Source organism: Schistocerca americana, chromosome 1, assembly GCF_021461395.2.
Source record: "Schistocerca americana isolate TAMUIC-IGC-003095 chromosome 1, iqSchAmer2.1, whole genome shotgun sequence".
Classification (NCBI taxonomy): Eukaryota; Metazoa; Arthropoda; class Insecta; order Orthoptera; family Acrididae; genus Schistocerca; species Schistocerca americana.
This window is the reverse complement of record NC_060119.1, coordinates 445,294,596-445,320,733: the sequence shown is the minus strand read 5'-3', so window position 1 is coordinate 445,320,733 and position 26,138 is coordinate 445,294,596. Positions and strand designations below refer to the sequence as shown.

The 26,138-nt window shown below is 42.3% G+C and overlaps 1 protein-coding gene across 1 annotated transcript in view; it reads left to right on the top strand.

The window, feature by feature from the left end:
* LOC124560502 (Holliday junction resolvase MOC1, chloroplastic-like) overlaps positions 1–26,138 on the top strand; it is a 140,504-nt gene that overhangs the window by 61,501 nt on the left and 52,865 nt on the right. Inside the window, exon 2 of the mRNA XM_047130925.1 lies at positions 17,861–18,015. Within this exon, the coding sequence (XP_046986881.1) occupies positions 17,861–18,015 (155 nt within the window). The remainder of the gene's footprint in view (positions 1–17,860; positions 18,016–26,138) is intronic.

The following is a 26,138-nucleotide window of genomic DNA, read 5'->3' as shown; positions in this document are numbered from 1 at the left end:
TGGTCAGGACTCTGTGCAGGCCAGGTGAGGACTCTGTGCAGCCCAGTCAATTACAGGGATGTTATTGTCGTGTAACCACTCCGCCACAGTCCGTGCATTATGAACAGGTGCTCGATCGTGTTGAAAGATAGAATCGCCATCCCCGAATTGCTCTTCAACAGTGGGAAGCAAGAAGGTGCTTAAAACATCAATGTAGGCTTGTGCTGTGATAGTGCCACGCAAAACAACAAGGGGTGTAAGCCCCCTCCATGAAAAACACGACCACAGCATAACACTACCGCCTCCGAATTTTACTGTTGGCGCTACACACGCCGGCAGATGACATTCACCGAGCATTCGCCATACCCACATTCTGCCGTCGGATCGCAACGTTTTTTCCACTGTTCAATCGCCCAATGTTTACGCCTCTCACACCAAGCGAGAGGTCGTTCGCAATTTACTGGCATGATATGTGGCTTATGAGCAGCTGCTCGATCAAGAAATCCTTCTCTCCTTCCGCTTAACTGTCATAGTACTTGCAGTTTAGTTTGAATTCCTGTGAGTTGGGCTTGATAGGTGTCTGTCGATTACACATTACGACCCTCTTCAACCGTCCCCGGTCTCTTGTCAGTCAATAGAAGAGGTCGGCCTGTACGCTTTTGTGCTGTACGTGTCCCTTCACGTTTCTACTTCACTATCACATCGGAAACAGTGGACCTAGGGACGTTTAGGAGTGTGGAAACAGACGTATGACACAAGTGAGACCCAATCACCTGACCACATTCGAAGTCCGTGAGTTCCGCGGAGCGCCCCATCCTGCTCTCTCACTATGTCTAATGAGTACTGAGGTCGCTGATATGGAGTACCTGGCAGTAGGTGGCAGCACAATGCACCTAATACGAAAAATGGTTGCTTTTGTGGGTGCCCGAATACTTTTGATCACATAGTGTATATGACAGAAAGTGCAAAGTGGGAAAAATATCATCTTAACCTGTTTGTAATACTGTCTAAGAATACCTAATCAACCCCCTGAGCTTCCCGATCCACTGCTATCGGCGACCACTATCTAACTGACGATATAGAAAAGGGTTAAAGAAAATCATACTCGACAAGAGGTGTGTGGGGCCTTCCACTGACGCAGACGTGAACGCTGTAGCATCATTTTACCGAAAAACCTGCAATAAAAGATGTCTTTGAACTGTAGACACAGCCAGTTGAGGACATAAAAGTCCTGGGAAGAGCACAATCGATGTCAACGGAATGGACCGCCACGTATTTCAGGCAGTTAACTGGATAACGAAACGGAAACTGTGGTCCGGTCGCGATCCACTGGCCTCAGCCCTGAAAGGAGATGAAAGATATGTAGTCAAGGAACTGACCACGGACCAGTGCGGCGGATATTCTCAGCGAGAGGGGAGGGACAGGCGGAGAGAGAGTGAAAGGAAGGAAGGAAGGAATAACGCTGTGGGGTAGTCTGGGGTGGGACGGTGAATAAGCGTCTGGCCTGAAAGCTGGGCGCCGTCCTTGTGAGTGCTATGAAAGCTATCTGCCGGCAGACAGCTTTGATGTGATTGCCTCGAAACGGCGACCGCCTCGGCCCGTCTCGCCGGCCCACTTTCAGAACTCGTCGCGCCGACGAGGAATAGCACGCCGGCCGCCGGGTTTTATCTCAGCCCGGCCAACGCGCCGGCAGCAGCCAGCCACGAGCCTCCGAGGCCGTCCGGGCAGCCCCTCGTTATTGCTGCCTCTTTCCACTGAAAGGTTTCGCTCATTTTTCTTTGATTCTTACTTAGCCATCAAGTGCAGCAGCAGCAGCAGGGGTGTAGCACTTGGTCCGTCGCACACGCACCGCTATATTTCGAGTGAATCGCAGTGTTTGCACTTTCAGTTCGCGTTCTGCATCCACATCTACATATACGAGATGTGTGAGGAAAGTAATGAGACTTTTTTTCGTAAATAAGTATTGTTCCCTTCGAAGTTGTTGCCTCCGGCAGCTGTACACCGGCGGATCCGTTGTCCCCAGTCTTGGTAGCAGCGCTGAAAGGCTTCGACTTATAGGGCCCTTAACATGTTGGTCACATTCTTTTGAATGTTCTCCAAAGTCCCAAAAGAACGCCCTTTTAAGACACTTTTCAATTTCGGGAAAAGCAAATAGGCACATGGATTCGGATCAGGTGAATAGGGAGGCTGTGGGACAACAGAAACTTTTGAGGTCAAAAATTCCGTAATGGAAATGGCCGTGTGACATGGGGCGTGATGCATCACCCACTTGTCTGCAATGCCGGTCTCACTCGATTTACCCCTAGGCTTTAAAAAAACATCTTTGTAAAAAAGTCTGTAGACAGTTGATACTGGAGGAACAAATTCTTTGTGCAAAATACCCCATCTGTCAAAAAAGTAAATCAGCATTGTTTTGAATTTTGATTTGCTCATTCCAACTTTTTTCGGTCGAGGATATATCCCAGTGTGGCGCTCCACCACTTCGACGCTTTGTCTCAGGAGCGTACTCAAAAATCCAGGATTCATCACCTGTAATCACAAGACTGAACCATTCATGTTCAATGGCAATCCTCTCAAGAAAATCAATACATACGTTTCTTCGATTGTCCGTCAGCTCACTTGTGAGGTTTCTCGGCATCATTTTGGCACAAACCTTTCGCATGTGCCAAACTTCGGTTAAAATTTAATGTTCGGTGAAAGTATTTGACAGGTCATCCATAGTCTCAAAAGTAGGTCTGCTTTCACAAGAGCACGCACATGTTCGACAGTTTTATGGTTTTTTGGAGTTGATTGCCTCCCTGAGTGAGATTCATCTTCAATGATTTGTTCCAGCTAAAAACTTGTGCTCTTCATAAAGAATGTTCCCCTTAGGCCTGTTTCAACTTTTGAAAGGTCACGCCCGTGGTTTCCCCAAGTTTCACATAAAACTTAATTGCTTAACGTTGCTCCTAATTCCGCTGTTCCATTTTCGTAAAACACAAAAAAAACACAACTTCACTGATGGTGCTCTCAGAAATCACGTGAAGACTGTACGACGCTGAACCTCGGCGTGAGTATCAGGAAGTGTTGCACTTACCGGTGTACACAAAGTACAATTATACAGCGTTGCCAGATCGCTCGCAATGTTGTCAGACTCATTATTTCCTCACACATCTTGTAGAATGTGTGTCATTTGTCTTGAGCACCCGAAAAAGCTTTTTCACAGAAGCAGAATAAAGAAATTTATCAAGAAAATGTTGTTTTGAGCTACCAGGGGGCATTAACAGGCATATTTTCCTTTCTGGTAGCTTTCTTTGTTACGAAAACATGAACTACAGTATGTCTTCTTTAAGTCCTCTGCACTAGCAAATAGTGTAGATACTCAAGATAACATAATTCGTCCACTTGCTGGTGCTGACAGTAAACAAATGCAAACACAACGAACATGAACTGCACACCGGTCCTTCAGTCGACCGTCTTCAGGTGAAGTTTTGTGTGACTACACTGTACACCAGCAAAGAAGAAGTAGAAATGCTGCTCACCTATGGAGAATGCAAGATAACAGAACACTAATTGGTATAATTATTTCGTATTTGCAATACAGGCACATGTAGTCAAGTAACAGTAATTGGTATAATGATTTCGTATTTGAAATATGGCCACATGTAGTATAGTATTGCAGTACTCTTGAACGATGGTCTATGTGTTGTACAGTAAAGGCGGTCTTTGTTGAGAACTGCGTCATCATTACTTTTTTATTATAGTTGACGTTTGTCGTAATGGTAATCTGACGGAGGCATTCTACGGAGAGCGATATCCAAATAAGAACTCACCTTCCCGACGAGTTCTTTCTCGGCTTGTTACGACGCTTCAGGAAGCTGCAAGTTTCAACCTAAACTCATATTCTCCATAGATGAGTAGTATTTCTGCCTCCTTCTCCTTGGTGGACCTTCTACTCTCACAAACCTTAAACAGCATATCGTTTAATGACGTATGCTCATTTTCCTTGTTTCTCCATTTATTCAGTGTGACCCCCGCGTCAATGGCCGAGATACATTATCCCGGGAGCGTCCTCTGTTGGCTATTTCATTTCATCATTAGAAATTTTGCTGTGCAAATGGCAAAACTCTACTACTAATTTTAGTGTCTCATTTTCTGGTCTAATTCCACAGCATCACCTTTCTTAATTCTATCACCTCCATTTACTTTTGTTGATGTAAATCTTGCAACCTCTGTCATCAGAAAACCTTAAAGTTCTTGTTTATTCTTGCTGAACTTTCAGCGCCTTTCGAAATTTCTCCTTGCTCTCCTTCACAGCTTGCTTTATGTACAGGTTAAATAACCCTGTCTAACTCCCTTCTCATCCTCTATTTCCCGTTCACATACGAAAGCGTGTTAAACAAACATTATTAATATTCTACATCCTTCTTGCTTGCATTTTATCACTGATACCCTCGGAATTTCAAAGAATGTAGTCGAATCAACATTGTCAAAACCTTTCTCTAAATTTGCCAATTCTGTAAATGTAGTTTTGCCACTCTTCAACCTGTCCTCTACGGTAGGTCTTAGGGTACGTACTGCCTTGCGTAATCCTACGTTTTTTCGAAACCCAAATGGCTTTCCTCGAGGTCGGCTCCCTCCAGTTTCTCTACTTTCATTAAGTAATTCGTGTCAGTATTTTGCAACCATGACTTATCAAACTGATGGTTCCTGGTATTCACACATGTCAGTCACTGTCTTCTTATGAACTGGAATTATTGCATTGTTCTTGAGGTCTAATCTTGTATCACCTGCCTCATATATCTCGCGCACGTGGTTGAATCGTTTTGTCATAACTGGCTCTCCCAAAGATATCAGCAATTCTAAGGGAGTGGCATCTACCCCGGAATCCTATTATGACATAGTAGTTCTAAGGGAGTGGCATCTACCCCAGGATCCTTTTTTCGACGTAGACTTTTCAGTGGCCCATTAAATTTTTCTCGTGACATCATGCAGGCCTGTCCAAAGAGGTGACAGTGAGTCATATTTATAAAATACACTGAGGTGACAAAAGTCATGGGATAGCAATATGCACATACACAGATGGCGGTGATATCGCATACACAAGGTACAAAAGGGCAGTTCTCTGGCGGTGCTATCGTTTGTACTCGAGTCATTCATACACTATGGACGTAGAATGGGAGTAGGAGCTAGACGCATGAGACATTCCATTTTGGTAATGTTAAGGGAATTCAATATCCCGAGATCCGCTGTGTCAAGGATTTGCAGAGAATACCAGATTTCATGTATTACCTCTCATTATGGACAACGCCGTGGCCGACGGCCATCTCTTAACGACAGCTGTCAGTCTCAGCAGTCGAGCAGCACTGCCTGAAATAACCACAGAAATCAATGTCCGTTGTACAACGAACGTATCCGCTAGGACAGTGGCGAAACTGGGTGTTAGTGGGCTGTGGCAGCAGACGAACGACGAGTGTGTCTTTGTTAAAAGCACAACATCGCCTGCAGTGCCTCTTCTGGGCTCGTGACTATGTCGATTGGACCCTACACGAATGGAAAACCGTAGTCTGGTCGGATGAGTCCCGATTTAAGTTGGGAAGAGCTGATGGTTGGGTTCGAATATGGTGCAGACTACAAGAAGCCATGGACCGAAGTTCTCAACAAGTCACTGTGCATGCTAGTGGTGCCTTCATATTGGTGTTGGCTGTGTCTACATGGTAGACACATGGTATAGACTGAACCGATCACTGGCTGGAAATGGTTATGTTTGGCTACTTGGAGACCATTTGCGGCCGGCTGAAGCGGCCGAGCGCTTCTAGCCGCTACAGTCTGGAACCGCTACGGTCGCAGGTTCGAATCCTGCCTTGGGCGTGGTTGTTTGTGATGTCCCTGAGTTAGTTAGGTTTAAGTAGTTCTAAGTTCTAGGGGACTGATGACCTCATATGTTGAATCCCATAGTGCTCAGAGCCATTTGAACCATTTTGAAAACCAACGTTTCGACTTCATTTGAGCAGACTCAATCGGCCACCTGATGATGTTCTAAGAACGAAATCGGATTGACCCAGTAAATTGTGTAATAATAGAGCTAGGGTGATTTTCAGTGATGATTGGCATAAGAGTAAGACCACCGCAGCTGTCGCCGAAAAGTTGATTTCGTTCAGTGACAGTTATTTTACAATATGATGCGGTATCGTAACCAGAAAACTTTCAAGTTGACGGGCTCTGGCAGACTTATTTCTGTGATCGGGACTAAACTACGGTTTAGTAGGTTTCTACCCCCACCCCCCCCTCTCTCTCTATCTCTCTATCTCTCTCTCTGTCTCTCTCTCTGCGCGTTACAGCAAAGAGGGAGTCGGGGCGAGAGCGGGCCCTGTGTGTTGAGCCGTGGCAGCTGCATTCTGACAGAGCGGTCCCCGCATGCAGTGCCGGTGCGGCGCTGCAGGTACACGGTACGTCGTGGCTGGCTGTGCTCATTTTGACCCAGCGGCGGACGTCCGGAACAGCCCGAGTCCGACCGGTGTGCGGTTACACACGCGTCCGCGTCAACAGGTTTCACGTTCCGCCGCTCGGCCTGTGGGAAAATCTTTTAGCGCGGTCACATGCGAGGCTTCGCTACGGCAGCCAGCTTGTGGCCATTGTGTAATCCAATCCACTAATGCGATATTTTACTACTGCCGTCCTGCCCTGATTCCGACACCGGAACGTCATGTTAAAGGGGGCATTTGACCCTTCTTCTGTAAAGACTGTTAGACAGAAGTAGATTTGTAAGACTACCTTACGCTGCCATAGACTATTATAAGTAAGCATAGACTATAGCAGCTTTCCTTGTAGCCTTAGCAGTTAAGACCGTACCCATGTTACCTGAACGTTAGGTGTGCTGCGTTCCTATTGGGCGTTACGTGATATCGATCGCTTTTTTTGCGTATTCACTCAGTGTCGTACTACATTTCCCTAGAAACCAGAAGCCGTGAAATGTCTAGAAACTAAATTTTAAAAAAATAGTATTCACAGTAAAATTAAAATAGTCAATGTTTAATTCAGCTTTTAATCGAAAACCGTAGGTTTTTAACGTGAGAGGGATGTTGTGGCGAAAATAAAATAAAAACATAGGTTTATCATAAAGCGCTAGAAAACGCAAATTCCTCACAAAAAGATAAAATAAAAAAATGTCTAACATCGCTTGATCGCTCGAATATCTTCGTCGAGCTTATCTAAAAATGTTTCTATTATCAATAAATAACCTTCACATTCGTCAATAATAACAGGAAATTCTTGCGTTTGATCACGATGATGAACGTTCTATTGAGTGCAAAATAACAATAACAATTTTGTATTTTGTTATGTTCGCGCATGTAAAACGGGCTTTCATCAAAAGCAGCTGCTTTTGTTAAATAAACGTGCAGAACTTAGATGGACAACTAAGTTTTATTAGTTATAAAATGTGATTTGCATTCTGTAAGGATAAAAAATGCACATTGGAGTAGCACTCAATGATATGTGGTTCTAACTACGTGCAAAGCAAACAACGAAACCAACAAATATACAACGAGAAATCATAGGCTCCCGATTACTCTCTGACAAATACCGTTGTATTTATTTCCTTAGCAACGCTAACGATGCTACCGATGATCCTACCACTTGCTACGTCCTTTACGTACTGATCTAAAGCTATCGAACTGTAGTATTTTAGAGCGCAACTTTAGACAGAAGGTAATATTCGCCACGCAGTTGAGCATTTGCGTAATTTTGGTAATTCCAGCTATCTTTTGCTTGTATTTATTGTTTCTAAAAGCTTTTTCCTATCAGTTTCTGACGTAGACCGTAGTAATCTCTCAAGGGCTCTGAGTTTGTGTTACCGAAATTATCAGATTTGACCAAAACCAGACTTCTGTGGAACTGTTTCATTGGCATTAAAACACAAAACAAGGAAGCAGTGATCCTGTGTATTCTGTAACTCAGTGAAAGCCTCATACTTAAGAGATTACACTTGCGAGCCGAGTGGCTCATGAACCACTCGCGAGCACCTCGCTCGCAATTACGCACATCGCTCGCGAGTGACTCGTAAACAAGTCTGCGTGAGGCACATACCATTTTTTTTTTTCAGCGGGAACAGAATGGTGTTCACGCTTAGTGAAGACAACAATGTCGTGTGCTCATGAGTGTCTAAGCGCGATGTTGCCCACAGAACGATCGGGTGAGTCTCCAAGCGCCGGCCGAAGTGGGCGTGCGGTTAAAGGCGCTGCAGTGTGGAACCGCAAGACCGCTACGGCCGCAAGTTCGAATCCTGCCTCGGGCATGGATGTTTGTGATGTCCTTAGGTTAGCTAGATTTAACTAGTTCTAAGTTCTAGGGGACTAATGACCTCAGCAGTTGAGTCCCATAGTGCTCAGAGCCAGTCTCCAAGCGTCAGTTTACGCCCCGAGCGGCTCATGTCCGGTAGCGAGCCTGTTACTTCCAAGTGTACAAGCACCTCTAAGTGATTCGTTGTTTAAAAAGACATTTTACAAATATGGTAGAGTGTTTCTAAAAGCGGGTGTCTAAATCAAGAAAGAAATTATCTGGAGGCCCTAATATTACATCGTCAATGAAAAATGGAGTTTTTCAACAAAACAGTCTGGATCACGGTCTTTTTATTTAACTGTCTTACGCAGTTTCTGCCGTTTAGGCCATCTTCACAAATAACTCGCAACAGGACGGTTGCTACATCGGCATCGTCACAGTAAGATCACTGTCGTCTGCGGCAAAACCCAGCCTTGTTCCAAGCTTTAACTCTTTAAATAGCCGGTATTGATATAGAGAAATTACGAGGAAAAGAGCATAACGACAACACCTAATAAACGTTTTAAAGCGTCTGTACAAGCATTGCACTGTATTCCTAATCCCAAAGCAGTTCGACAGCGGTGAAATATTTGACATTATTTTTAAAATTTGTTTACATTCATCCGGATATGGAAGAAACTTTTTGAATGGGGGAATTAAGATGAACAGAAATCCCCGCTTGAATTGTTTTTTACTTTCTTTATTTATTTATTTTTTTACATACAGACGACGCCACACTGATGACGGAAAATGAAAATTACCTACAAAGAGAAATACAAAATGGTTCAAATGGCTCTGAGCACTATGGGACTCAACATCTGAGGCCATCAGCCCCCTAGAACTTACAACTACTTAAATCTAACTAACCTAAGGACATCGCACACACCCATGCCTGAGGCAGGATTCGAACTTGCGACCGTAGCGGTCGCGCGGTTCCAGACTGAAGCGTCTAGAACCGCTCGGCCACTGCGGCCGGACAGAGAAATACACACAGGATGTTTCAGAACGACGTTTTCAAAATTTCGCGACAGGTTCCTTACACCACAACAAGAAAAAAATGTCCAGGAGACGTCGGTTGTAAAGTGCATACCTTATTAGCTATGAGCATTTGTTCGTCTTCGCTACTGTGGAACAAATCTCTTCTACTGAACAAGTGCTCATACCTCTTAAGGTATCTAATTCAGAGCCCACGTTTACTGGACATTTTTTCCTCGTTTTTGTTCATAGTAACTCCTTCACATGATATGAAAAGCAAAGGACTTGCATTAGAAGAGAGGTGTTTCACAGTATCGATGATGAAATGTTCATACCTCGTTCTAGAGCACATGTGCACTGGACACATTTTTGGGCAAGGAACCTGTCCCCAAAACACCTTGTACATTACGTAAGACTTGTAAAGAGTACCATTTGACGATTTCTCCAAAGAAAATGAATGAATAGATTTGAAGAAAAATACCCTGTAGAGACAAAAATTACGGTAAATAACAATTTAAAAGAATAGATCAATTACCAAAGTCTCGGAATAAATGTGGAACAATAAATAGATGTCTAAAAATAAAACTGGGATAGAAACCAAGATCGAAATTTTATGACAATGGCAGTCTTAATACTTGTTTACGGAGGTGACTCGTGGCCTGTTAACAAGTACCAAGAAAATCGTGTAGAAGTAACAGGGCTGTGACTCCTAAGAGCAACAAAGGGTTGTACGAGAACTGATATTCCGAGATTTGGATTTTAGTAAAGAAAGGAATATATTTAATAACATCAATAAAAGCTAAAAGAAAGCAGGAGAAACTCCAAAGAATGAGAGGAGGAAGATTAACTCTCCAGTTAAGATTTAAACCAGTTGGGAGGAGAAGTCAATGAAGACCGAGAGAGCGATGGGCACCGTGACATGTAAACCAAAGAATTTCCAAACAGATAGAGTGACCGATTCTACGTCTATAGCTGTCCATAATTGCGAAAGTGTTGCCGATGCAGGATTTTTTGCATGAACTGACCTCTCGACTATGCCCTATAAAAGTTTGATGGGATTCATGTCCGGTGATATGGGTCCAAATAATTCGCTCGAATTGTCCAGAACGTTCTTCGAAACACTATCGAGAAATTGTGGCCTAGTGACATGACATCGTTGTTTGGGAACATGGAGTCCATGACTGGCTGCAAATTATCTACCAGTAGCCGAATACATCTAGCCGAATACAACAATTTCCAGTCAATGATTGGTTCAGTTGGACCAGAGGACTCAGTTCATTCCATCAACACAGACCGCACACTATTAGGGAGCCATCACCAGCTTGCTCAGTGCCTTATAGACAACTTGGGTCAGTGGCTTCTGGGTCTGCGCCAGAGTCGAACCCTCTCCCCAGCTTTTACCAACTGAAATCGGGGCTCATCTGATCATGTCAGGGTTTCCAAGTCGTCTATGATCAAAACGATATGGTGGCAACCCCAGGGGAGGCGCTGCAAGCGGTGTCGTGCTGTTGGCAAAGGCACTTGCGTCGGTCGTTAGCTGGCATGGCCCAATAACGCCAGATTTCGCCGTCCTGTCTTAACAGATGAATTCGTCGTGGGTCCCACTTTGATTTCTGAGATTATTTCACGCAGTGTTGCTTGTCTGTTAGCACTGACAACTTAAACAAACGCTGCTGCTCTCCATCGTTAACTGAAGGTCGTCAGCCCCTGCGATGTCCGTGGTGAGACGTAATGCCTGAAATCTGGTAGTTTCGGCACTCTATTGACACTGTGGATCTCGGGATAATGAATTTCCTAACGATTTTAGTAGTGGAATGTCCTAAGCGTTTAGCTCCAACTACCATTTCGCGTCCAAAGTGTGTGAATCATCTTAGTACAAACGACAGCTCTGCCAATGCATTGACCTTTTATACCTTGAGCACGCGATATTACCGCCAATTTAAATGTGCATAACGCTGCCTCATGCATTTTGTCACCTCAGTGGTGGTCGTGGTGCAATATTCACTTAACCTCATCAATAGTCATGCCAACATGATGCACTCTTCTGTGTCGAACACACGTTGCACAGTAGCTTCCATTTCTTCCTTCCAAGCATTCTTCGCGAACTGTTTCTTACTTCCAGATCGAAAGAAAGATGCAGACTGCCTACGTCATTAAAAATTGCAAAGCACACACACACACACACACACACACACACACACACACACACACACACACACCCTAATATTTACCATAAATATTTAGATATGTTACCACAACAGACCCCGAGTGTACAAGATATTGACCTCATTTACAGATACATCATCACACCAACAGGTAGTACCCCTTATCAGCATGAAACTATGTGTACAACTACTGGCACAAAATGCACATCCGTCTGCATATTTTTAAACATTAACCAATGTATTACCGCAACCTTCAGGCACTCAATACATGTGAACAGATATAATCTGAAGACCCCTTGACTTGTAAAGTTTGCTCTCATACAATCACTCCTTCCACCCTCCACCTCCCTCCCTCCCTCCCTCTCACTTTCTCACTTTCTCTTTCTCTTCCCCCCCCCCCTCTCCCTCCAGCCTTTCATATCTATCTATGAATCCCAACCAAAATTGTTATTTGTGTGTAATTTTACCACTGTAGCCAATATAATTATTGTACTTAAAGTTTGTAACATTTGACCTGATTGTATTAATGAGAACGAAGTTTAAGCTATTTTAACATGCCAAAATCGGATTTATATACCACCTGAAGTATTTATTCCAATGAATGTATTAAACACCTCAAACAACACCTCCAAATCCTTTAAAAAATTATTCTATAATAATGTTGTTAGGGCGTATATTCTTTGTGACAATGTTTTCTCTTCTGCTATACGATACACGCACCCATTACATTCCGACACTATATTTGTTTACAGAATATGACAGTATACATGTGATGTGTTACGACTGTGAAAGAAACCTCTGACGACTGGAGGTACTTTATTTTACCTTTTTTATGTTTACTGTTACATACACAATTAGTTTTTTGTCAGAAGAAACTCAAAACCATGTTCTGAAATAGTGTTTTGTTTCTCCACTAGGCAGTGCCACAAGTTCCTCCAAAATATCGTAACACAACACACATACACACACACACACACACACACACACACACACACACACACACACACACACACACACACACACATGTCATATTAACAAATGTAAATTCACCTGATGATGGAGGTTTAAACCTTTGTTACGTGTCGTGGAGATAAATAAACAGTGACTGGTAACAGTAAAGTTGTTATTTCATTTAATGAAGAAGTGTCATAATTAGTATCTGGAAAGGAAACATTAATCTTAAGTCTCCATCTAATACGAAAGTATTTCTTCCTAATGTCAGCAGCGGCTTCTATAACATAATTACAACTATTTAGCGAACGACTCATTTGCAGACCCACGTCTAATCATCGTATAATTTCATTCCTGCCAGTTTTCGCTAACAATCATGATATGATCTGAATAAATTAAAGAGATATAAACGATTTTAACATACTACCCCAACAAAAAGCATACCTAAAACGTTGTACATGTCTCGGTATTTAAAGAAACCCAGCTGAAGGTGGTGTTAAAATTCTCAAACACTTTGGCGACCGTCAGTGACTGTGAGTAGCCACGGTCTGAATATTTCAAGCTGATACTGATATCAGCCACTGATATAACCAAAACTGTCCGCTTTTAAAGACATTATACATTCTACAAGATCATTTTTAGTATTACGTCCGCCTAGGAGTTTCTTTTTGATTTAGTTAGTTACTTACATGCCAATAGGTCATTCGAACAATTTCTGTATCAAATCTAGACCGCGCTTTGACGTGGTCCAGTTTGCTTAAATGGAAAAGTACGAAAAGAAAAGGCACACATTTCTAACATGTATGGGGACTGGGTACACCTGTACGTGATAATCTCGTTGTCTCCCCCGCCGCTGTCCATCTCCCCCTCCGTCTTTCTTTGTCCGTCTCCTCATCATTCCCGCTCTCTTTCCATTTCCTCCTGGGTCCTCTCTCTGTCCGTCTCCTCCTTCCCGTTTGCTGTGTCCATTTCTTCCACCCCTCCGTCATGGCAGGCTAGTTTCTGATAAGTGCAACCTTAATAGCTGTTAGTGTTGCAGTCCTCCTGTTTATCCAAATAAGTAAGAGGAAGCGAGGGTTAGCTGTTCCTCTATATTTTCTTTTTCAATTTCTTAGGGGCACTAATTTCTATCGTTGTTTTTTTAATTACCCTTCTGAACATCATGCAGAAAGCCACGTAAGTTTCACGAAACTCTTGAGTGTTCCAGACGGAACCCCAGGGTTCTGAAGAACACAGTTTAACCCTGGTAATGCCAAGACAGTTTCAATAATGTGTACTGTATGACCACCACAAGAAATTCAAAAAAACACAAATTCCGTTAACAGTTGTTGGTTTTTAGTAATAACAAATTTTTTGAAGGGGTATTGATGTATAAGTAAGGTTTTGTTGCGAAAAGGGGGTGAGGGGGGAGTGGATCGGGAAGATACTATGACCTCCGTAATTAGACTTGAGTATTTCGATTAAGTTCAACTGAAAGATTTAAATCAGTTGTAGAATCTGGTACAATAATTCATTAACTCGCGAGGTGTGGTCTCTCAAGCCGCTAAAAAATTTTCGAACTCGCTCACCAAAGTCAGTTCTAGTGGAATGCTTCTATACTCCCATTACCGTTCTTATATCGTCAACCCTATAATATTTTGCCATCGGCTGAATTATCCCCTTTTTTGTTTGTTGTTGACACAAGTTATTGGCACGTGTTGTGTTCTCTTACACTGCAGCTCGTGATTTAAATGCTTATTTTCTTCAGAACAGTTCAAAATGAATTCCCACAAACATTTTAGTTTTAACGATCCTGAGCTTGATGAAATTGTTAATTGGTGTATGGATGAATATGTCAGTAATATTGATCAAGAAATAGACGAAAAAGATTTTACAGTAGCCAGTCATCACACTTCTGCTAGCGTACCGAACAGCAATTCAGAGGAAGAACTTCAGGACAGTTCTGATGGAAAAGTCTCTGTTTCTATAATAAGCAAGCTTTCTTTTTGTATCTATCGAGTGCAATCTTTGTGTGCAAGTTTACAACCAAGAACTTACTTTTATGTGAACATTTACTTGCTACAGATGTACTACGATGTTTCAGATTGTCAAATTCAGTTCTTTAACATTTTGTTTATGCGTACTATTTAAACAAAAACGCACAGAAGTATGTTATTTTGTGTTACGAAAAGTAAAATATTACAGTCGTTATTTAATACAGTAAAATCAAGTAGTAGTACTTAAACAACACTAGAACAATCGTAAAACTATTGTTGTGTAATTTAAATTAAAAATTTGAAATCATTTGAGCTTTAATTCACAAGTTAAATAAAAGGGTCAGAAATCAGACTTTGTGGTGTCGGAAATCAGATCTGGAAGCTGGAGATCTGTAGAGATTGAATAATAGTCCCTAACCGTTCTTTCCACCAACCTGTCGTCTTCTAAAGTTGTGCCCTCAGCATAGCAGACTGCTTGTCGGTCGTGGGATCTTCTTCGTCGGACACTGCTAAGCTGTCATCTCGAACATAAACCTGTGTTTGTCCTCTTTACTTTTTGTGAAATGCCACTTAGTCGCTGTATCTACAGAGGGCAAGATCTGTAGTACTAACAATGATTGTAGGCGACACCTCTCATTAATGTATCCTGTTTGTTTATATTTTAAATTATCACTTTTTACACGGCCTTCTACAACACTCGACAGAACTTTGTTAATAGCACTGTAATTTTTCTGACAACTTCCGATATAGAGCACGACATGTCCGTCCGAAACAGAGCACGCGCCAAAGCGACCCTAAGGTGTCCAAAGCACTTTGGTTGTAATATCATTACTCTTATGTTTCTCAAAACTAGTGAAATTTAATAAACAACAACGGAAGACTTGTAGCGTAACTATAATAGATTGTCGTACTGAAAGCTGGGTTAAATGCAATGAAAAGTATGTAAATAATTAATAAGAGAAGTTACGCGTTTTGGCGCCTAACACTCGAATGTGTCGACCAATCAGAAGCATGTTCAGTACAACTGACTGACTCTCCCACGGGAATGGTACATACTGTACCATCTGTTGCTTATACCTCACTCCACTCTTATACTATATGCTACTTCACGTGTATCAAGCTGCATCAAGGCGAACTTCTAGAAAGATAAAATACTGGTGGCCACAGCCACGAATATCACAGGGTTCCGGGACCCCACCTCGTAGAATACGTTACAGGAATGTGACCTCGTGAGTTAAGAGTTAGGCAATCAACAGTTTTCTTCAAAATTTTCAAATACAAAGTACGTGACTAGATTATAATATTTACAATAGATGGGTATAAAGTAAATCCGCCTCCTCCACAGCGTTGGATTCTATAGAGTTAAGATATGTTGCACATAACCATTGTATAAATTGTAAACAAACCCCTTGGAATTTCTCCCGAAATTACCATTACATCTGTCTGGTTAAGAGTGACCTGCAAGAAAGTCCTGAGCCTGTTCCCAGATCTGGACCGTTACTAGATAAGCTCATATTCCTACATGGTAAGTTTTGAAGTCCAATCAGGATGTAGGCATGGCGATTATCGCTGAAACAATCGATTTTCGGGTATATCGTTTTTTTTCATGCCAATTAAACCTGACTGTTAAGCACGCCGCCCCCTCTCCCCAAAATAACCGTTTTCTGAACTCATGTCAGTTTCTACAATAAACGCAGAAATCGAACAATGATTGAAAAAACTTTGGTTTTCTCAGTTTCAAGATACACGGAATCAAACAATTAAATTAAATAGGCAAGTAAAAGGAAACATAGTACTGTACGACCTTCATTTGCTGCTTTTCTCAGAAAGTGATGAATTGTTGAATACTACAGAAAATCACCAATTTTTGCCTATTGATCCTTAAACTCTGTTCAAAAAACACGCTGTAATCGGGGTTCACTCCATTACTTGCGCACTACGAATAGTTGGTGCTAAAAAATGAAAACTTAAGTCGAAGAACTCTATTTTTCGTGCTAATTTGTCCGTTTTCAAGGGCTGCAAGGAGATAGACATATTATGTAGACACAATCGGTGGGTCAGCTGCTTTCAGTTATTTTTTGTGTAGAATGAATGATTTGTTAAGATTTTAATTTATTGCTTTTAACATAATTCCCTTCCTCCTTTATTATTTAATAAAAATTGCTAACAAAACTTAAATATTTTAAAACAAATGAACCATTGTAATTAATTTTAAGTCACTTTGTAAAAATATTTGGAGACTGGGTTTGGTCCCTTACTGCAGTACAACAGATGTCCGGCAAGGAGGCAAGAAATTACCGTATAGGCTAGGCCACGTGGGGAAAGAGTTGCACACTGCATGTACACGCGTAGGTTAAGCCCCGCCACACGGCAAAGACGACATGATTGCCTCAGCAATGCTGTACTAATTTTACAAGCTGCGACACGGTCGTGAATCAAACAGAGATCCAGAAAGCGTAGCATAAATTTCTTTATTTCAGCCTGTAATCAGAAACTTGTTAGGTCCTCAGACTACAGGTTTCGGCCAGAAATGACCAACTTCAGATCTGTTTCAAAATCACGGCTCCATTATACTGGCACAGGTTTTTAAATCAGATCTGAAGATGTTCATTGCTGACGGAAATCGATAATTTGAGAACCTAACAAGTTTGTGATCATAGACTGAAATAAAGAAATTAATGCTGTATCAATTGTTATGTCATGTGCTTCTGGCCAGTTTCTACTGTTGGCTTTGTTATTAAAATGGCGCTGATCGCATTTCCCGTTTTTTTACAATGACGCAGTATTTTAAAAAATGCAAATTTTATGAAAAAAAATTATTCGATTTTTCAAAATATTCATTTACTCAGTAATTGTTAAAAAAGCCTGTTATAGCCGAGACCAAAAAAATACCTAAAAATACCGGGTACTGGGAACAAAAATATCCACATATGTTTTAACCGATTGGTTTTTCCCATCCCTACTACGATGCAGCCCATGCCTCGACGATTCCGAATACCTTACGCGCAGGACTTGGCAGTTACATCATAAAGGTTAAGTATGGTCTGCGCCGCCATAACGATGGCTAAGCCGCGGTGTTTAAGCGTAGCCGGGACGCTGATTACGGGACGGTCGGCCTGCAGGAGGCGGCAGGTAGCAGCTGGCGGCTGGCGGCTTGCGGCTGGCGGCTAGGGCCCTTGGGCGCGCGCGTCTCGGCGCCCGAAACAAACTTGGCGGCCGCAACTTATAATGAAGAGCTTTTGTCGGCGCGAAGTTTGACGCGTCGGCCGCGGCCATTGTGCGCCGGGCCGCTCACTTCCTCATTGTCGCGGCGTGCACTTTGCGCCCGTAATGGCGGTTATGTCTTTGTGGCCAACAGGCCCGCGCTGCGCCCCGGCATCCGCCTCGGCCTCGGTGCGATTTTCCGCCACCGCCGGCCCTCAGGGCTCCTTAAAATAATTCCGAGTCGGCCGCGCCGCGCGCAGCGCCGCTGTATTCTGGGGAAGCGCAGCGCAACTTGGCTCGTTCATTATTCAGGGCGGCGTGCCTCCATTCAGTGGCCGCAATTATTATTGAAGCGGCGGCGGCGGCTGTGGTGGTGGTGGTGGTGGTGGTGGTGGTGGCAACCCTGCGCCACCACGTGGCCCAACCAGCGGCGGCCACGCAGGCGGCAGCTGCTCTGCGGGTCGAACGCCGCGCGGCCCTACTCTTCGGCTGTTCTACATTTCACAAGGGAAGCGTTCACCTGATAATTTACTGATTTTTCACATGTTCTACAGCACTCTTATCTGCAAAGAAAACTGCTCTAAAGCCATACGATGTTTACGCCTTATCGAGAACTGGAGGTTGGAGGATCTAAGTGCCTGCTGAGCACAAAGGAGAGCGAGCCGTCATTCAGTTTGTTGCTGCTGTTTAGATACCGTGCGTTCTCAATGTCCCTCCTCAGGGACGACCGTCGTGTGTGTCCCCTGCAGGGCCCGTAGGGTTGGCAGCACATTAAAGTCTTGCCTGCAGTTGTTCCTTCGACCTGCTGTGGTAGGGTGGGGGTACGTGTGTTGCATCTGCGTTGCAGCTCTTAGTTCTGTTAATATCTCGTTCTTGTGTAAGCTGAGTGTATTGAGAATTTTTACTATTGCAAAGGGAGCGTTTTTAGTGGAAGAGAATTTCCATGCAGGTGGAAACTTGACAGAGCATATGAATTGGGCATTTTTGTTGCCCCTTCCTGCTTCACTGTGCCCACATGGTAGCACTGTACGTTATTTAATTCGGAGGTTTTAAACAACAGATTCAGCTCAAGATGTACCACGAATTGGTAGGCGTCTTGCCACGGCTCACTTCGTCGGAGGTTCGAGTCCTCCCTCGGGCATGGGTGTGTGTTGTCCATAGTGTAAGGTAGTTTAAGTTAGACTAAGCAGTGTGTAAGCCCAGGGACCGATGACCTCAGCAGTTTGATCCCATAGAACGTACCACAAATGTCAATAAAAAAAAGTTGGTAGGCCTTCAGTTTCAAGAGAATGGAAGCTTGACGACATTTCGGACATCATGATGCCGAGTCCAACAAAATTAGTGAGTAGACTGTCAGCCTTCTTGGCTGAGAGGTAGCGTGCTTGCCTACCGTGCAGCGGTCCCGGGTTCGATTCGCAGCCGGCTTGGAGATTTTCTCCGCTCATGGACTGGGTATTGTGTTGTCCTCATCATCATTTCATGCTCATCACCGGCACGCAAGTCGACTGAAATAACAATCGCACTCGGCGGCAGAACTTCCCTGGATGGGGCCTCCCAGCTAACAACGCCACACGATTATTTCATTTCAGTGAGTAGAATATCGAAAGAGGTTAAAGTCTCTCATACGACAGCACATAAAGCCGTGACTAAAGAATTAGGGATGTTCCCGTATAAAATTACTGCTGTGCAGAAATTTCATTGTATGAACATTACATTGTTAACCGACATGGAGTTGGTGCTTTCTCACTGATGAGTCTTGGTTTCACCCACTGGCTACATTAATTCCTAAAATTCACGAACTAGGTCACCAGAAAATCCACATGCCTCAAGATAAATGGCATTGCACGCGTGGAAAATCGGAATGTGGATTGCCATAACATGAGCGCGAATTATAGGATCGACCTTTTAAAATAGTACCGTTACTTCGATGCCTATTGTTCACTAATAGTTTAACCATTTATTGCCCTACTGAATGAAAATGAGATCAGTCATTCATTTTTTCAACAGAACAACGTAACTGTTCACATGACACACCGTTCTTTACGACTTTTTGATGAAATCCATGGAGGCAGAGTAATTAGGAAAGGTCTGTTGCCCCCTCGCTCATCACATTTGTCTCCGCCCGCCTATTTCATTTGGGGTGCAGCTGAAACATTTGTGTATGAAAATAACTCAAAGACAACAGATTAACTGTAGACACTGATACTGCCTTTTGTGTTCCCAAATAAGTGTAAACATGTTAAACTCTACCGTCAAGAAAGAGGAAAACATTTCCAGCGACTACTGCGATATTGGTGAATACAGTGGATTTAATTGTAATTGATACAAGTAATTAACTCTTTTGTAATTGCCACAGTGTTGAATCCCATCTCCAACATACCTGCAACCACTAGTAGTGAACCACGGCCTCTAGCTTATACTGCGACGTGAATGTGCTGCGAACCTTACGCACCCCGCAAGGCAAGACATGAGGAGCTTGCCGCCGGTGATAGACTTTTCGCAGGCACTGTACGATCTACACTACGTTGGCGTCAATCTTTTTTACTTCAGCTCAAATATTCACATTCTAGGACGACATCTCTGGCCACTTAGAACGATAGACGGGGGATAGGGGAGGTTAAGGGGCCATTCAAAGAGAAATTCAGTTTTCAACAGACCATGGTGTCCGATAGAAGCTTTCCAGGTCCGGGGCGGCGAGTAAATTATGGTCGTTTACAAGATCCTGAAAATTATTTCTGCAGTTAGCCAGAAAGCGATGGAGAACATACTTCCATTATTTCCAGTCTGTGAGTCTACATTGTTCTTGTGCTCACTGAAAGAAAATATTCCTACTTGATATTTACTCAGGGATCAAGAACTAAGACTGTAAATAAAAGTTTCGTGTTCTAAGAGATTAATACATTCAGTAAAAGGTCATGTGCACACACATGATAATACTCCTGATAATAATAAATAAGTCCCTATCAGAAGCCGTCCGGTGTGGCCGAGCGGTTCTAGGCGCTTCAGTCTGGAACCGCGCGACCGCTACGGTCGCAGGTTCGAATCCTGCCTCGGGCATGGATGCGTGTGATGTCCTTAGGTTTAAGTAGTTCAAAGTTCTAGGGGACTGATGACCTCAGATGTTAAGTCCCGTAGTCCTCAGAGCCCTATCAGAAACAGCACTATTTGCAGTTCAGACGCGACCTCCATGGCAAGTTTCAAGTAAAATAATCTATCACCCGTCCTTTTGATTATTAAAGTTAATTGCTCACCTTAAAAGTGGAAAATAATCTCACCACTTGCCACTCTGTTTTGTCAACATTTAGGGTGGCACAGAAACAGTTACTTTCGTGAAATCTAAGCGATCCAGAATGGTGTACAGTCCTTGCGAGTTCACTTCCTACTTTTTCGGAAAAAGACTTTTGGTAGTTATCCGGCTGTGACGTCATCCGAGACACAGCGTTCACAGGCGTTTGACTGATGTGGACAGATTGCCATTTCGGTGCAGAGTGTCTCCTCTCACTACCCCTCGGGCTCTATTTGTATATGGGCGCAGTGGACCATCGAACTGCTCTAGGAACAGGTTGCAACATTTAAATGGCCCCTTTCTCGGACATGTATTTATTAATAACTCTGTCGTTTAACAGCTTACAATCGGCTATAGTTACTGAAAAAGTTTTAGCTCGACTGCATTTAAACTTTGTCGGTTAGAATTTTTAGGATGGAATCAACAGTAGAACATGACCTCTGAATTGCCTCCATAAGTTTGCTTGTAATGACTGTTATTTACAATAATGTCTTGAAACTTGGTATAGCTGAATTATTTAATGAGTGTAATCAAGTCCTGTAATTATAACTTACTATTAACAAATACAAATAGTACTTAATCTAATATGAATAGGGACATTTTCATTCCAAATTTAGTTTTTACTGAATAACATGAAAACTAATAGATTTAGCCTAATGGAGTCACTTAGTTACTGTTTTTATACAAAACTGAGGCTACAAAGGAATTTTCATCTTTCTGAGTGTAATATTTAACGCCTTCAACTTTTCGTAAAAACGCCTATTTTGGCCAAAATATTGCTCCAAAAAGATGTATTTGTAACTTTTGATTGTGGCATACATTTGCACATTCTTTAGTACCACTTACTTGTTTCTTAAAATAATGTACTTAGCGAAACACATTCGTTAGATCATTCTGAGATGTTACAATGTTAACATTAATGTACTGTAGCTCACACTGACAGTGTTTGGAAAAGGTATTTTAATTTTTAATTTTATTCTTATGTTATGGTGCAATACTTCGTATGCTACGCAGAGGCGCGTTATGATGACATGGCGTTAGTAGTAGTGAACCGGCGTAAATCCAGTACACTCACTCGCCTCTGTATCTTGACTAAAAAAGAGAATAATATATTCAAAATAAATGCTTTTTTGAGGCTTACATAGCGACCAGTTTGCACATCTAAGCGCGTACCAGTACTATCGCAACAGGATCCCTCGTTTGTTTTTCTCATTTCCGGGCACATTTACTAGGTGTCTTCGCACTCTGCTATTTGGAGTGGGTGCAGTAGACGGCTTAAAAGTGGCCTTTTGTATCGGGCCAAATACAACAGAACAGAAACTGTTTTCAATAATATAATTTAATTAATTCGAAACTCTCACAGAGGAACAGAAAGGTGGATGATAGCTTTATATCTAAAGGGTTTAGAAGTCAGTTTCATCTGTAATACTTTGCATGATATGTGGAAGCATCTAACTGTTATGGGGGTGAACACTTTGTCCACTTTTTCTGGCGAGTAGTGTCCACACTTTCCTCGATTGGACGTCACGTCGGCATATGTAATCCACAGAGTAGACCGTCAGACTGAAATAAAAAAACAAAGAGCTACATTCGTAGTCCAAAAGACGGCAGCTACACTTTGATAGAGTAAAATACTATTAATTTCCATACAAGTGAGTAAGAAGGATAGTATAAGTGATTTATCTCACATCAGAAGACTCCAAAAACGCGTTTACTTAAAAATAACATAACATTCTTCATCTGTCACTCTCACTGACAACAATGGCTACGTATTATAGAACTTGTTTGACCACTTCTCGGCACACACCAGCGCTGCCCAGGGTAAAAGACATATTATGGTCAGTTTACCCGTCCTGGTCACTTTCCCACACCTTCCCATACCGAGCTTACTATTGACTGGCAACTTCCATAAATGAGTATCTACTATTGACCAGAAACATTGACTAAAATATTGAAATTCCCGCCCCCCCTCACTTCTGTCAACGCACCACAGTCCGCGCTAATTACCATTCTGCCCCTGACGTAAGTGGTAGCATTACTTAGCTCAAGGACGAATTCAGTAACGTTAAGTAAAAGTAATCACCTCTTAAAATATTACTGTCTCTCTATTTTTGTTCGTTACTGAGCAAAAAAATACACTATTAAGAAGCTCTTAGCGTTAGTTGACGTTTGTTTAGACTCGGCAGTTACTTCATGCATAGTATTATAAAATACGGCTGACAACCACGCGCCGCACTAATATTTGATTTGACCACTGCCTTAGAAAGCCATGCAGGACGTTCTTCACGGTTACTATCTGCAGTATATTAATAAAATTTATTTTGTTTCGACATAACCACACCCAGCTGTTAAAAGTCTTTGTTTTATTGCTCTTCAAATAGTTACAACCTTGCGGTCATCATCCAGCAGACATCTTTACAACTTTCGTGGTAAATTCGATGTACAAATATTATAAAGTCCTTACAACATTTTCCTGTCAATATTGAAGGCTAATCCGAGGAATTACTGAAGGGGTTGCCACTAACATATAAGATAATTTACGAGGGAGGGTCGTATATATAATATGATTATAATAATGATGAGTGTGTAATACCTACGTTGTTACCTGTTCCTTATTTAACTGGTGTTTAGACTGACATCTCGTGGCACCGGCCGCGGTGGTCTAGTGGTTCTAGGCGCGCAGTCCGGAACCACGGGACTGGCATGGATGTGTGTGATGTCCTTAGGTTAGGTAGGTTTAAGTAGTTCTAAGTTCTAGGGGTCTGATGACCATAGATGTTAAGTCCCATAGTGCTCAGAGCCACTCTCGTGGCAATGATGGGAGCTACATAGAGGCAATATCTGGCGGAAAGAGCAGTAAACACCCGCCCCAACTCTAGAGAACAGCGACATTTGACCTGTATCTATATGTACATATCAGTAGGTATCTCTACATATTACAAATTGAGGTCCCTCTTCATGTTTTTTTTCTGTGTAAATTACGATTTGTTTCAATCCGGCCCTCAGAAGAAATTCCAGGAGAACATAAAATGAACGTACTCTCAGAAACAGTTGTTATCATACATAATCCGTTGGTGTGGCGAGCTGGAAAAGGATGCCATTCATATCCATACGTTACACCATAAACGGTAACGTCACGGACGCAATAAACACCGCTAGGAGCGCTACTATCGCCTCCTAACGAGGCAGCCCACTAGCTTAAGTCAGGCCCTTGGTTCACCAAAGGTTGTCCATGCCTGGTGTAAAGCCCAATGTGCGGGATTACTTTATGGACTTTCATAAGGTTTTCACTTATAGATAGCCTGATTCAAAAGGAACGTCTCGCTATACACTTAATTACCGCAATGCCAGACAGTGTGGCCATAAATACCGTGTGCTGGGCTAGGTCTCAAACACATAATTTACAAATGTAATCCACAGCGACAAGTAATTGCAGATTACTTCCTAAAATTATGGACATGTTGTGTTGACCGTGAAAATTTTGTAAAGTTTCTGCTAGGTGACGACTGCTACGCCGAAATTATTTACAGAGTAATAAAACAAAAACTTTTTAACCGCTTGGTTTTAATATCTGTTGTGCAAGCTGTGAGGCACGACTTCAAGAAGATTATTAAAATTGTTTCTTTTCTTCATAAATAGTTATCCGCACAGCTCCAAACCCAGCAGCACAATATACTACAGAACTACTTATACACAAGAAAATGAATTAATGAAAGTAAAATGATACAGGGAATGAGCAAAGATAGAGCGAAGGAGACAGTGAGACTAAGAAAGTAGAGCTGCTATCTAGCTGTAAACGAATGTTTAGAATAATGAAAAGACTTGATAACATAATGAATGAGAGGTTCAATAGGCATTGGCAGTAATTTTTCGTTATCTGTTGTCTTTATCTGCAAACGGCAGACTAGAAGTATATCTGTACTACACCTAGTCTCCTCATCTTTTATCTAACCGTACACCAAAAAATTTGAGTCTTCCATCTCCACTGAAGTTCCTAGTAATGATTTCATTTTTAAAGCACAGTAAGTGTATCTTTGCACTGTACAGATTCGAACGAGTGACCTGAGTGCTTACAAACGGTTGACTATCAACTGGATCTCTTTATTAGCAAGAGAAATAAATTTCCTCTGTGAAAGTCTGATCATTCTGAATATTTTATGAATACAACGTCTTTATAGCTTAACACACAAGGTAACTCTAACCTTTTACGTCAAATTCAAACAGATGATAAATGGCTCCACAACCTATAACATGCGTGAGACTGGTTCTGATCTGTCTTCCTACCACAGTAGGGTAAGGACGCTCTGTGAGTGTTTTAGGAATTTGGTGTTGAACCAGGGGCCTGCAAGGTGGGAAGATACATGCAGAGTCCAGGTAAGTGCAGCAGTATGGACAGCGATGAAATCAGACAACCATCTCAATATCAGTTCCACTACACTCCCTGTAAAGGAAACGTTATCGCTAACAGAAATTAGAGTGTGGGTTCAGACATAACTATATGTTAGCAAAAATGAAACTCTACGATTTTCGTTATTAAGGTTTAGTTAAACTCTAAGTATGACTTTATGACATAGAAATGATAGCAAGATTAGATACAAGGTGGTAAAATATTGATCTTTGGTATTCACAAATTTGAAGCGACATTCGTAACTGTTATAAGGTTCTTTAATGGTTGGTTGGTTGGTTTGGGGAAGGAGACCAGACAGCGAGGTCATCGGTCTCATCGGATTAGGGAAGGACGGGGAAGGAAGTCGGCCGTGCCCTTTGAAAGGAACCATCCCGGCATTTGCCTGGAGCGATTTAGGGAAATCACGGAAAACCTAAATCAGGATGGCCGGACGCGGGATTGAACCGTCGTCCTCCCGAATGCGAGTCCACTTTAATGGCAAGATGGTTGATGACTATGTCTAGGGGTCGATAAAAATACAAAATAAATAAATAAATACAATTGAGGCCAGAGATACAAATTAGGCTAAATTGCACAATGAACATACCGAAAATAGGATTTGTGTCAGTAAAGAGCAATCAAAAACAAGTACATAGTTAAAACAATTCCATAACTTAAAACTATAAAGTACTGTAGAGTGTCTCATCAGTTCTTTTCATTAAATCAAATAGCTCGCATTTCTGCTTCAGTTGTGCACAATCGTGAATATGTTCAACTACAGGTATGGTTGTATTTACGAAAAAATAGGAGAGATGGAGAACACGACAGTTCTGAGTGTCAAATGAGTATCACTTGCTGGCGTAGCGTACTGGTTACGAATGTGTTACTAATTTACGTTTTCACGTGCTTTCCGCTTG